This window comes from Pseudochaenichthys georgianus, chromosome 4 (assembly GCF_902827115.2).
Source record: "Pseudochaenichthys georgianus chromosome 4, fPseGeo1.2, whole genome shotgun sequence".
Taxonomy (NCBI): domain Eukaryota; kingdom Metazoa; phylum Chordata; class Actinopteri; order Perciformes; family Channichthyidae; genus Pseudochaenichthys; species Pseudochaenichthys georgianus.
Genome location: NC_047506.1, coordinates 6,575,806 through 6,590,316, shown reverse-complemented (window position 1 = coordinate 6,590,316; position 14,511 = coordinate 6,575,806). Strand labels below are relative to the sequence as shown.

General features: G+C 40.7%; 1 protein-coding gene across 1 annotated transcript; it reads left to right on the top strand.

Moving 5' to 3' along the window:
- Window positions 1-755: 755 nt before the first annotated feature.
- On the top strand, window positions 756-14,511 carry crlf1b (cytokine receptor-like factor 1b). Its single transcript, XM_034081369.2, has 8 exons — window positions 756-989; window positions 5,551-5,829; window positions 6,484-6,613; window positions 6,830-7,002; window positions 9,488-9,645; window positions 11,022-11,190; window positions 12,766-12,947; window positions 13,988-14,511. Exons 1-8 carry the CDS (start codon window positions 932-934, stop codon window positions 14,009-14,011), a joined length of 1,173 nt encoding a protein of 390 aa, XP_033937260.1. The 5' UTR covers window positions 756-931; the 3' UTR covers window positions 14,012-14,511.

The following is a 14,511-nucleotide window of genomic DNA, read 5'->3' as shown; positions in this document are numbered from 1 at the left end:
GTAAGTAGGCCCTTACATTTCCTTTACTGTACTCTAAGTACAGTTCTTTAGTAAATATAGCTAAGCTCGATAGAGATAGATAGATAGATAATAATCATAATAATAATAATAGATTTAATTTGTTAGCACTTTTACAGGTGCTCAAAGACGCTTTACATGTATAGTGAAGATAAAATAAAATAAAGGAACAACAAATAAATATATAGTTAAAGTCAAATAATACAAAAACAATCACACATTAAAAGCCAGATTGAAGAGGTGAGTTTTTGTAAGTGTGTTGAAGGTGGTGAGGTCAGTGCAGTCTCTGATATAGATAGATAGATAGATAGATAGATAGATAGATAGATAGATAGATAGATAGATAGATAGATAATGTATTGTTATGCATGACCCTTGTTGAATAAAGACCCTATCATTTTATTGTACAAGTTTACACACTACTTAGTCTCTTGTAAAACAACCTGGAAACCCAACCTGTGTGTGTGTGTGTGTGTGTGTGTGTGTGTGTGTGTGTGTGTGTGTGTGTGTGTGTGTGTGTGTGTGTGTGTGTGTGTGTGTGTGTGTGTGTGTGTGTGTGTGTGTGTGTGTGTGTGTGTGTGTGTGTGTGTGTGTGTGTGTGTGTGTATTAGGTATTTGTGTGTGCGTGTAGCACTAATGACTTGTGTGACTGAGGGGGAAAACAAGGGAGGAGTAACATAGTGTTACAGCAGCAGCCGCAGGAGAGTCAAAGAAGTTAAAAGGAAGCAAACCTCGTGTCTCCTGCAGCCTGCCTGCACTCACTGTCCTCTCCAGACTTCCAGTGAAGAGCCGACATTTGGTCTGAGAAGAGCCGCTGAGAGTGCCTCTAACCGGCTTCATCCTCCAACTTCCCCCCGCTGTCAGCTCGGAACTCGGAAAGAACCGAAAGGGAAAACAAGTTACTGAAAGAAGCATGTTTTCCTTCATGTTTCTGCTCATGCTAGTTCCACATGAGCTGCTGTCCTCGACGCGTAAGTACCAAACTTTACTAAACCGTCATACACGCTACCGGACATTACCGCGTTTCAGTCGGTGCTCACCTCAGGGTATGGGAGGTTAACCGTGTCGACTTAAAGCAACAGTCAGCTATAAAGTAATCAAGGTTTCCCAGAGGGAGCTGCTGTATGGAGGCTCCTAACCAACAAAACAACATTTACCTCAACTTAATAAAACTAGCACAAATAAGGGTAACTTTTTTCACAATTTTAACATGGCTAGATGCAATAAATACCCACCAGATATAATTATAATTGGCAACCACACAAGAACGGCCAATGCGTATTAGATGGCAATTATCTTATAATTTGTCATTTTATTTTGCGATATTGATATCTTTATTTACTAAATGTTTATGGAAAATAGTAGAGAAAGTGTTCATGGTTAAAATTACAAAACAAAAACATCATCTTTTGTATAATGTTACGATTGAATTACCAATCAAATCAAGAAACTTTCACAACACGTTATTGCAATAATTAAAGTCTGATCTAATGACATTTTGAGACCACTATTTCTAGTTAGGCAGTTAATAGAATACCAATATGATGTTAGTGTTATTATTATCTGGATAATAGCTGAATATTTTTGCAATTTCAATAAACTTCTCAGTGCTCTCTGGCAGACAATTCATGTCATAAAAACATTTTATAAATCACTGCAAACATCCGTATCAATATTTGGCTTCTGCAAATTATTGTTATCAATCAGCAATATATATATATATGTGCAAAACACTAATATTTGCTATTAAATTAGGGCTCTTTTAGGAAAATCCCATTTCTATACAGTGATTAAATTCAAACAGAAATATTTATAGGGAGAGCTAAAGCTACCTTCTTTGGCTTCTAATAAAAAGACAAATGTTTATTGTCTCATGACCATCAAATTAATCAACCCTGTTGCTTATTTATTGGCGAAAATGTGTTCAAGAGATTGCATTGTAACCAACTAATGACACAGTGTTAACACAAATTATAGCTTTATAAAAAAAACAAAATCCAGATCCAGTGACAACACATGTAAATGAGAGTAAGGATTAGCTGATTGTTTCCCTAATTGTGGATTAGACTAAGAACAACACGTATTAGGCATGATGGTGATGGAGCTGAGGAGACAAATTGAAATCAACATTGTTCATTAGCGCTGTTGCATGAAGGAAATGCCGAGTCACTATCATGCAGATGTTTATAATCATAAGACTGAGATAAACAACTGCAAATAGCTTCTGTATATGTGGTGAAAAAAACATGAAAACACATGCATGTTTGTAATTGTTCATGTATATATTATACCTTACATCATGTTTGATATTGAATCCCACTGAGACCCAAAGGTCAGTCACCACTCTTACTTTATGCAGATACAGCACAGTGGCACATATGTTGGAAAGCTTGTCCACCGCCCACCTGGAGCATCATACACATTACCCCTGATATCTCTGAGAAGAAGGAGCCCATTGGTAACATTGAGAGCAGAGGGTTTCTCAGGGGCATCAATCATAAACGAAAACTTAAAGTCTATGCAGGGTCGTGGTATGGAAAAGTATTCAAGGATTTAATCGACAACAGGATGACCTTTCTGAGTGATCCCACTGAGGCTCCATAAATCCACTTCATTACCGGGTCATAAATATGTGCTGAGCTCCTGCTCTCTGTGGTGCTGCAGTGCTGCTGCCGCACTCCCTCTCCTCACACAATGTTTCTTACTGCTGGCAACAGATTTGGGCACACTGTGTGTTTAATGCTTTAACAAATCAAACTTTACAGAATAATAGCTACCCGGAATATAGTGCAAGCTATTATGGAGTGTCAAATCAATGAAGATTAAAGGTTGAGAGGGCTTAAAAACTCAAATTAAAATGCATTGTGTTTCTGTCGGAAAAACAATATTAGAAAGTGAGCCGTTTATTTTGGCTTTGGGTGACCTTTACAAGAAAAAGGGTGGAAGCAGAATCAATCATGAACAGGTATTTGTCTTCTGGACAGGCTGCAAACACATCAACAGAGATGTGAAATGAGAGAAACAACAAAAATAAATTCCATTTAATAATATAGTCCAATTAATTGATTCAACAAGATAATTCAGTTTGTCATTAATTCATCATTTCAGTCATCAAATAAAAAATGCAATATGTCTGCAGCTTTCAGTCTCTGAAATGTGTTATCATTATCAGCTTTTCCTAGTTGTATATATATTATTGTAAGATGTGTGTCTTTTGGATTGTCTCATCTCCTTTTGGCTCTGGAAACTGGACATTTTAAATAAGTGGAGTTCAATGAAAGCATGGCAATTAAAGACGTAAGACCTTTTATTGTCTTTGTAGGCATACAACAACAGATATCTTTGGTAACTTTCAATGACCTTCAGCAAGATAACACAAAGTGTCGCACAGAGTAATACCAATAACTTGTATATAGACTCGTATTGCACTATTCCACTTTTTTTTTAAACTATTTATCTTGTTGTATTACTTTTAATATAGTATATTTTAATATTGTCTGCTTATCTGTATTATTGTGATGCATTGTCGGAGAAGCCTGTGACCTAAGATTGTCAATGACACAATTACTCTGTAGCCATGTTAGTTTGACAATAAAGAACCTTGAGAGTGTTAAAACTGTTAAACACCTGAACTTTTGAAAGAACATACATAACATTCATCTGTTTGCAACTCGCATACAGTGGGGCAAAAAAGTATTTAGTCAGCCACCAATTGTGCAAGTTCTCCCATTTAAAAAGATGAGAGGCCTGTAATTTTCATCCTAGGTACACTTCAACTGTGAGAGACAGAATGGGGGGAAAGAATCCAGGAAATCACATTGTAGGATTTTTAATGAATTAATTGGTAAATTCCTCGGTAAAATAAGTATTTGGTCACCTACAAACAAACAAGATTTCATGGCTCTCACAGACCTGTAACTTCTTCTTTAAGAGCCTCCTCTGTCCTCCACTCGTTAACTGTATTAATGGCACCTGTTTGAACTCGTTATCAGTATAAAAGACACCAGTCCACAACCTCAAACAGTCACACTCCAAACTCCACTATGGCCAAGACCAAAGAGCTGTCAAAGGACACCAGAAACAAAATGGTAGACCTGCACCAGGCTGGGAAGACTGAATCTGCAATATGTAAGCAGCTTGGTGTGAAGAAATCAACTGTGGGAGCAATTATTAGAAAATGGAAGACATACAAGACCACTGATAATCTCCCTCGATCTGGGGCTCCACGCAAGATCTCACCCCGTGGGGTCAAAATGATCACAAGAACGGTGAGCAAAAATCCCAGAACCACACGGGGGGACCGAGTCAATGACCTGCAGAGAGCTGGGACCAAAGTAACAAAGGCTACCATCAGTAACACACTACACCGCCAGGGACTCAAATCCTGCAGTGCCAGACGTGTCCCCTTGCTTAAGCCAGTACATGTCCAGGCCCGTCTGAAGTTTGCTAGAGAGCATTTAGATGATCCAGAAGAGGATTGGGAGAATGTCATATGGTCAGATGAAACCAAAATAGAACTTTTTGGTAAAAACTCAACTAGACGTGTTTGGAGGAGAAAGAATGCTGAATGCATCCAAAGAACACCTACTGTGAAACATGGGGGTGGAAACATCATGTTTTGGGGCTGTTTTTCTGCAAAGGGACCAGGACGACTGATCCGTGTAAAGGAAAGAATGAATGGGGCCATGTATCGTGAGATTTTGAGTGACAACCTCCTTCCATCAGCAAGGGCATTGAAGATGAAACGTGGCTGGGTCTTTCAGCATGACAATGATCCCAAACACACCGCCCGGGCAACAAAGGAGTGGCTCCGTAAGAAGCATTTCAAGGTCCTGGAGTGGCCTAGCCAGTCTCCAGATCTCAACCCCATAGAAAATCTTTGGAGGGAGTTGAACGTCCGTGTTGCCCAGCGACAGCCCCAAAACATCACTGCTCTAGAGGAGATCTGCATGGAGGAATGGGCCAAAATACCAGCAACAGTGTGTGAAAACCTTGTGAAGACTTACAGAAAACGTTTGACCTCTGTCATTGCCAACAAAGGGTATATAACAAAGTATTGAGATTAACTTTTGTTATTGACCAAATACTTATTTTCCACCATAATTTGCAAATACATTCTTTAAAAATCAGACAATGTGATTTTCTGGATTTTTTTTTTTTTTCTTTCTCATTCTGTCTCTCATAGTTGAGGTATACCTAGGATGAAAATTACAGGCCTCTCATCTTTTTAAGTGGGAGAACTTGCACAATTGGTGGCTGACTAAATACTTTTTTGCCCCACTGTATATCATATATTCCAATAGACTATTCTGCACAGTTTCTATTATATTCTGTTTCTATTATATTTTATTTTATTCACTTGCACTATTTTATCTGTTTTATAGTGTTGCACTGTTGGAGGAGCCTGTGACCTAAGATTGTCATAACTACACTGTAGCTACTGTATGCACACAATGACAATAAAAGCCTTGAAACCTTGAGAATGTAAACAAGGAGCATTTGAATACCATACATGTGTGTGTCCTCCCTTAGATGTGGCAGTGATCTCCCCTCAGGACCCCGTGCTGCCGATCGGCTCCAGCCTGACGGCCACCTGCACACTGGCCCCGGGGCTGGGTCTGCAGGCCGGCTCTCTGTTCTGGACCCTGAACGGGCTGAGTGTGTGCAGCAGCAGCTACAGCGTGCTGAGCCCCGACACCCTGAGCGTCACGCTGCACAACCTCAACGGCTCCCAGCAGCAGTCCGGAGACAACCTGGTGTGTCACGGAGCAGATGGACACGTCCTGGCCGGCTCCTGTCTCTATGTGGGCAGTAAGTGAAGGATTCTGTCTGCGCAGAGCTTTATGGAAATGGCTTGTTAAAATGCACAGTCAGGAGGCTGGCACAGTGCTTTTAGGATGTGGTAGGAGTATGTTATGTAATGAAATGAAATGCCCTTTTTAAAACATATGAATACAAACATTATCCAAAAAAGGAAGTAATGTTGTTTTGTCCCATTTTCTTTGTTTTCTTTGCTTTGAGGGGCTGGTAGTGTGTCTATGATGTAATGAACAATGTATTACACATGTGCTTGCAAACATACTCTAATTCTATTAAAATTCTTGTTTACTTTAAATATTGTTTTGCTCCTAACTGGTGTCACTCCACCTTAAACTAAATGTAATTAATAGATTTTATACAAAATGCTGATTAATGACTTTAAGAGTCAGAGCTTCTTGTTGACAGAATCTAATTGGTGAACCTTGATATGAAAACCTTGGTTGCTGCTTTCCAACTCTTTGTTTTTAGTTCTATATAAAACCTTTTTTTTCATACCTTTCTGTAATGCTTGATTAGTTCATCAGCTGAATGAATGGAGCGGAATTGGCCTTACTCAGTTTTCTCTTGTTTAACACTAGGCTCGTATTTTTGCCTTTCCTGCCTTTTTTTCAAATAAAACATTCATTGTACTTTGTTTCCCACCAGGGCCTCCAGAAAAGCCTGTAAATCTAACGTGTTGGTCCCGCAACACGAAGGACCTGAGCTGCAGGTGGAGCCCGGGGGGTCGGGGTGAGACCCACGTCCGAACCAAATACACCCTCAAGTACAAATTGAGGTGAGCGCCCCAGACCTGCTGCAGCTCACAGGTGATCACCTCGCCCCACAGCACTCAGGTAGACTAGCAATACATGCTTTAGTTCCGCGTACAGTTTATCATCTGCCACACACACTTTGCTCAGAGGCTGCAGTGTGTTGCTTCACTTGTGTTAAATATACTCAGTCTACCTACATCGCAGTTTATTTTGGTCATTGTGTTTTTGTTTCTGTGCAGGTGGTATGGCAGAGAGAAGGAGTGTGCAATCTACAGCACAGGGAAGCAGCGATACTCCTGCTACATCCCCCGCAACCTCGCCCTCTTCACCCCGTACGAGATCTGGGTGGAGGCAGCCAATCAGCTGGGCTCGGCCACCTCTGACATCACAACCCTGGACATCCTCGATGTAGGTGGGTAAGCACTTGAGGATCCATTTGAGGACGTGTGAAACTGATTTGTCCTCCCTTTCCTCTCTTGTTCTTTAAAGGTCTCCTATTATACTGTTTTTCATCAATATATTATAGGTCGGATATATACAAAACATATCTCTGAAGTGTTTAGCTCCAAATACCAGATCATTGCAGCGTCCCATAATCCCCTCTGTTTCAGCCCTGTTTCAAAAGTGCTGATTCTCTGTCTGTTACTTTAGATGAAAATAAGGAGCCACTCCCCACGCCCCTCTGAGAGAGATTTGGTTAAAAAGAACACAATGGTGCTCTAGGAGGAGATTCAGGTGATAAGGTGGGGGGGGGGGGGTTACCTTGGTTGCTGATTGGCTAATGGCTACACAAGCCAAAAAAATCGTTATGACATCATAAAGTGGCCAAAATCTGATCAGCTCATTTTCAGACAGGTTTTTATAGAAATGGATCAGGACAAAGAGAGAGAGAATCTTTGTTCCTGAAACGTTCAGAATCTCTTTACACAGAGGGGACACATGTTGTTGTAGAAAAGACATGAACAAGTGGATTTTGCATACTAGATGACCTTTAATTTGTTTCCTGTCTCTTGCTTTTCCTTTGTTTCACTTGTTTGTCTGCAGCCCTCCTAACCCACCTCTTTAGGGGAGGGATGGGGATTTATTTGTATGGTTCACTCCCTCCAACACGCCTCTGTAACAGCATTATGGGTTCAGGCTGGGAAAAAATGAAACTGTTGTGTTGTAAAAGTTAACTGCACATCTGATGCCTCTCATGCTAAAGCTTCACAGTGCTCTCACCAGAATTGTAGGTTATAATGTATAAACGATAGAAGTATACAAATTCTGCAGCGCTTATGCAATGCTGCGGCCTCAAGCACATTTTGAAACCAGTGTTTATTGACTTTGGCTGGGCATCCGCTCCCTCCATTCATCCTCACTGCACACTGAAGAACAGTACACTTTGCTGAGCTATTGAGAAGGAGGAGTGCTGCCATACATGTACAGCATGAATAATGCATAGCACTGCATCAATAACACAAACAATAAGCTGTGGGTTTATTTGTGCTGGCTTTGGTTCCCTTTCTTCCTCGAGCGGAGTGCGATAGAACAAATAAAGCTGAGAGACAGTGCCGTGCAGCACCAGTGAAGGATGTCAAAGCAGGAGGTTACAGACAGGAAACACTTTTACAACTTCTTTAATACGTTTCTTTCTTTGTCTCTCGTGCTGCCGTCCTCTTATCTGTCCCTCTGTGTTTCTCTCCTTCAAAGCACTTGATTTGTTTGCAGACTTTTATTGCAGGAGGTAAAATGTTTAGTCTAATTCTGACCGAAGTTACAACACGCTCTGCACAGGAAGTACAGCCTGATCTGAGCCAAAGCCAGTCTCTACAAGAGGGGAAGTTAAAGTACATTTGAAATATAATGGCAAGCTACAAACCCATACATTTGGTACAAGAATGTCTAAAAGTGACAGACTTTTGGAAGATAATTTTTTCGATTAGAATTGAGAGTTAAATGATCTTGCTTTTAACGTGGAACTGTCCTGATTGGGTAGGGGTTTCTACTTGTATTCAATATTCCCTCATGTTCATTCTGTCAACAGATTAATTTATTTGTATTTCTTTCACGCACACCTGGGAAGTATTTACTGAATGTGTGCATATACCGATTAACAGTATGCTATGGACTTTTTCTCCTGCACAAAGTGAGAGAATTTTATGGGGGAATAGTTTTTATTGAAGGATATTATATATTGCTTTGACCATAAAAAATGTGTTTTACTGACTGCTCAAAATGGAAGCAGCAGTGAAATCCAGATTTGGATCCAACACTTCCAATAATGTCCACTTCAAATTCATGCTTGTACAGTATAAGCCTAGCTTACCCTAATCAGTGTTGTAAATTGGCTAAAATGTATAATTCATCACAAAAAGAACATTCCTATTGGAATAATATAAAGCTGCATATGAGGGACACATTCTTCTTTCCTTTTTGTAATACCTAAAGCACTAGTATGACTTTAAATTAAATTCATGTAATTTATTATCTTTTTTCTAACTTTGATAACAATTCTCCGTGGTACAGACATTATTGCATATGATAAATCTTACTGACTTTTTCTTTTTTTCTGAAACAAGGTCAGGTAGAAAGAGAATAAATAATTTAAAAAAACTAAAAGAAACACAAAAAAAGAGAAAGAAATGATCAGTGATCATTTTAATTAATGTTGATTGACTGTTGCACACAAGAAACAGGACTTTTCATGGAAAATAAAGACTAAATATAACATTGTAAGTAGGAGAGATGCAGTTGTATGGCTCTGCACGGATCATCCTCACCATGAAGAGTGATGAGGTGGGATGCTTTCTGCCCTCAGTGTCAAAACGCCACATTCTGCAGTGGATCCTTGCTCTGATTGCTGTACAGAACATCTGCTGCATAATAACTTTGATCACTTGTCCTTGTTCTCGCAGTGACCACTGACCCTCCTGCCAACGTGCAGGTGAGTCGTGTCGGCGTCCTGGAGGACCAGCTGACGGTCCACTGGGCCAGCCCCCCCGAGCTCAAGGACGTCCTGTTTCAGGCCAAATACCAGATACGCTACAGACTGGAGGACAGCTCTGAATGGAAGGTGGTCAACACACACACACACACGCACACGCACGCACACACACACACACACAAACTTCCAGCCTACACACACTTCCTCTGTAGCTACGACACATCTGAGGCAGCTGTGGAAATATTGGAGGTGCAGCATTGACTGAGCCATTAAATGATGAACATAAAAGCTGCTGCATCTCCAGTCTCCCGCATGTGCTTTCATTTCAAAGCAAATAATACGAGTGTGCAAACCCCTGACTGCTGCTCGAATCTTTGCAGGGCCATTTTGAACGCTGGCTTTCATCCAAAAGTGCAGTAGTGGAGAACTTGTATTCTTTAGAAATCTCATTTGAAGTTCCCTGCCCACAGCTTTTCGTCTCGTCTGTGCAGGTACATCTTAGAGCAGGGATGGGCAACTTTGATGCTGGTGGGGGCCACATAATTGATGTACTGGCCAGGCAAAACTTGGAAGATTCACTTGGAAAAACATACACACACACATTCCATGTATGTAATTATTAACAAATATACTAAGTCTGACATCTTCGTTGACATTTTACTATCTTTCAGGGAACATCCTCTAATAAGCTCGCTAAACAAATATCAGTTCACAGAAATGTTATTTCATTTTTACAAGTGGCATGTTTGTATTGAACAGGTTATTTAACAGTGGAATTAAACTATTGGAAAGCACGGAAAATGTGTGTGCATTGAGATTTACCATTAAGATGACATAAACATGAAGTCATGAACACTAACCCAGACATTAGTTGTCTAACTTGAACCTACTTGTAGCCTGTCTCTGCATTCCCCTTATTCCACAATAAGGGGAATGTCAACACAAACACCTGTCAACCCGCATTTTTGATTAATTAATTACGTTGTTTATAAATTAATCTAAGGGCCGCAAAAAGAGGAGGTGGGGGCCCATTTGCCCATCCGTGTTTTAGAGTGCTGGATTAAATACAGAATAAGATTAATTATAAGCGGTTACAAATATTTGACATACTGACTACATTTAAAATGCATAAAAAGCTCTTCCAACAAACTTTCCTTGCCTATGGAAAGAGAATTACCTTTCCAGATATCCCCACATAACACATTTTCCTTCTTTATTTATTTGTTATATTCAGACGTGAAAGGTGAGGTTTTTATGTCAAATGCAAAAAATATGACCAAGTGGCAATGTAGTGTATGTTGTTGTGTTTTGCATTGTACTGCTGTAACATGACACCTGCAACTGCTTTTTTTCCCTTTTCAATTTATGTGCAAAACAATCAATACAAATCTCATAACAAATTAAATATCATTTTCATCTGTGCATGAAAGAAAGATATCATTTAGTTGAGGATAATATTACCCATTTCTAACACATCTTCTCTGTGGTTTTGTTCCCGCTCGTAGGTGGTGGATGATGTTGGTAACCAGACGTCATGTCGGCTGGCAGGCCTCCGACCCGGGACCGTTTATTTTGTCCAGGTGAGGTGCAACCCAGTGGGCATCTATGGCTCCAGGAAGCCCGGCATCTGGAGTGACTGGAGCCATCCGGCCGCCGCCTCCACTCCCATCAGCGGTGAGAACATCTCCGAGGGAAAACTGAGAAATGTTATACAAAACCCACCAAATGTATTTCCTTTCATCGTCTGTCTCGTGTCTTAAATGGCTTTTAAATTCCTCCCAAACCTCTGTGATGCCCACAAAACTTGACCATTTGTTCCTTTTTTAATAATCAACCTTTCATTGCCAATTAAAGCCAGAGAAAACAATGTCATTATCCTTGTTTCAAACATCCGGAACAAGGCGATCCAAACCGCATGTGACGAAGGAGAAAGCAAACATCAATGGGCTGGATGGCTTGATACAGATCTCCCAGCAGAGGATTAGAAGGAAACTGCAAAAAGCCAGGGGGACATTTTGATAGATTTTTGTCGTCCGCTTCAAAGATTGATCAAGTTAAAAAGCTGCTTGTCTGTCCCGGCTCACACAGGGCCTATGAAGCTTGAGTGGAAGCAGGTTTGCGAGCAGATAATGAGTTGCATAGGTCTTAAGAAGTATTTACTCTCCAGAGGGAGCAAGTCGTTATCCGGCTCTGCTGTTTGCCATTAGGCATTGATTGTAGGAGACGACTGTCAGTGAGAAATAAAAGTAGGGTATATCACAGATTCTCATTTTATAAACTGAGAAACATTCATTTTTATGTGAAACTGTTTTCATCTCGTTTTGTTAAATCAAGCAACATAAATAATCATAAATGTTCACTCGGCAACAGTTTTTACCAGAAGCAAGCAGAGATGCGAGAGGCATGCTAGGTTTCTTGATTAAATTCCTATTTAATAATACGCCAGAGCATAATATCAAGGCTTGAGACTGGAATTACATAAGTGTTATTTCTGTCCTACTAAAAACTATGACCTCTGGTGAGTTGAGATCGATGTTGGTATTCCATTTTATAGGCTAAACATTTATAGGATTGACATCGAGAAGAGTCTAAGCATACTAACAAACGTCTCTACAGTAGGCCTATAGTAGACTGTATAATATTAGTTCGACAGCAATGCTAAGTCCCTGCAGCTTAATGCTAACCTCAGAATGCTAACATGCTCCAAATGACAATGCTTACAAGCTTATGTTTATCATTACATTACATTTAGCTGATGCTTTTATCCACTTATACTGCATTAGAACAAGAAACCATCTTAGGCGTTAGCTAGCTAAGCTAACATTTGACAACTTGTAAGTAAAGCTGTCATTGGTTTTTCAGTTAGCCAAAGTATCTGACAGATGGCAATGTAGTGCTATGAGGTGTCAGGAGATCAAGTTATTAGAGTGTATTTGCAAAAATATATATTTTTGTTTTTAGATGGGTTTTTATTTTTATTTGGTGTTTTTTAGTTAATGTAAACAGCATGAATCATATTTGTAGGGAAAAAAGGGCCAAAAAAACATCTCGATCACATTAATGCTGACACATGGAGTGTTTGCAGTCGGTGCATAATCTATACACCTTGCACTGACACTTGTCCTAACTATAACCTTCACGCTCTTCTCTCATCCTCCCTCCTCTTTCTCACCTCGTCCTTTTATCCCTTGCACTCTCTCCTCTGCCTCACCCCCCCTCCTCCTCCTCCTCCTCCTCCTCCTTTAACAGAGAGGCTGCAGAGCGGCTCCTGCGATCCGAAGCCCGGTGAGCAGAACTCCACCCTGCGGCGGGAACTCAAGCAGTTCTTCGGCTGGGTCCGCAAGCATGCGTCCGGCTGCAGCGGCATGTCAATCAAACTGTACGACCAGTGGAGGGTGTGGCTGCAGAAAACACACAAAACACGCAACAAGGTAGGTAAGCAAAACCTCACTATCTCTCTATTATTTACACCCACATTGAATTCATGAACTTAATTGCTGCCATGTGATCAGCAGTTTTACCAACCCCCCCCCCCCCCACATGAGAGTGCTTTATACAGTGTTGAAAGGGGGAGATGGAGAGGATGCTATTGTCTGAAACTCCTGCTGGCTTGAGAGTCAAACCTTCGTTCTTGGTAGAGGCCATCACATGTTTTGGGCCGGTGTAGACTTTATTTGAGATGAATTTAGAAGGGGGAGATCGAGGGGAGCATGGGCCAGCAGCTCTACCAAGCTCGAAATCAGTCTTGAAATGGATTTCAGACCCTGATTTTCTGCCTTATGATCAACATTTGCACCAACACACACAGAGGACTGATTTCTGTTAAACGTGCTGTCTCTGTGAAGTTTCATTTCAAACCTAATGATTAGTGCGGTTTTGACTTTACAGGACTTGGGAGGATTTAAGTAGATGCCCCCTGGTTTTATTTCATATTTTAACGAGCAACTCTTGATCTTCATCTGATGACCACAACAAAGAGAAACAAGCATGCAAATGTTTTTAATGGCCGACTGTGGTGTGTTCTTTGTTTTCTCTCGGCGTGAGGAGCCCTTTCAACAACACTAACTCGGGACAAATGGCCCGCAGAGCCGCAGCATCTTCTGTGACTTTGTGAGGAGCTCAGATCCTTCAGCCAAATCCTCTGCTTTCAGTCCTTGAACTCACAGAATCCCTCACTCTACCTGACTCAATTAGCTCAGCAGGTTTTTGTGCTTTGCCGGGCACACGCTGTCAACTGAATAATGTCTTTGTTCACAAACCGTGACAGCTTCCCATTGATTACCTTGAGAGAAAGGTAGCAGGGGGGCGCTACGCCGAGAATAAGAAAGAGATGATGCAAAGAAAGATGTGGAAAAAGAGGGGAGGGGAGAGAAGTGGCAGCCAGACAGAGTACTAATCGTGATCATTTTAAATTACATGGTTTTTCCTGTTGAATTATCACACTGTGAACCATCTGCTTTTGTCTTTTCAGATTCTTCAAGACGATAATTCATAGCAGCGCCGCTCAGCACCACTGTGGAGTTTTAATACAAGAACAGCATCAAGAAACACTGAGGGATAACTCAGTGTGGGCCCCCAGCTGGGTGAGGGGTCGTGGACCCGCCTGAGTGATACTGCAGTGTTTGTCAGACAGACTTAACTTCAGTTTAAAGGGCTCGAGTGGAGGATCACTGAAGTCAGACGATGCTGCCCTTTTTCTGCCGGCCAAATCTGTCCGTAATTAGACATCAGTTGGCGAGCCATGGAAATGTTGCAGCACAAACCTTTCATATAGTTACATTTGGATATTTCCGTTTTCATTGTATTCCTGTGAATTAAGGATCACTTTGTGTCAAATGTTTATACTCCTGTGTAGTACACCATTTGTTTGAAGACATTTTCCTACTGTTTATATTTTTACAACTGCATATTTAAATGTTTTTTCATCTAAGTTATATTCTTGTATCGCACCAATAGTGCCTCTGAAATAATGTATGTAATGTATAAAACATTAAA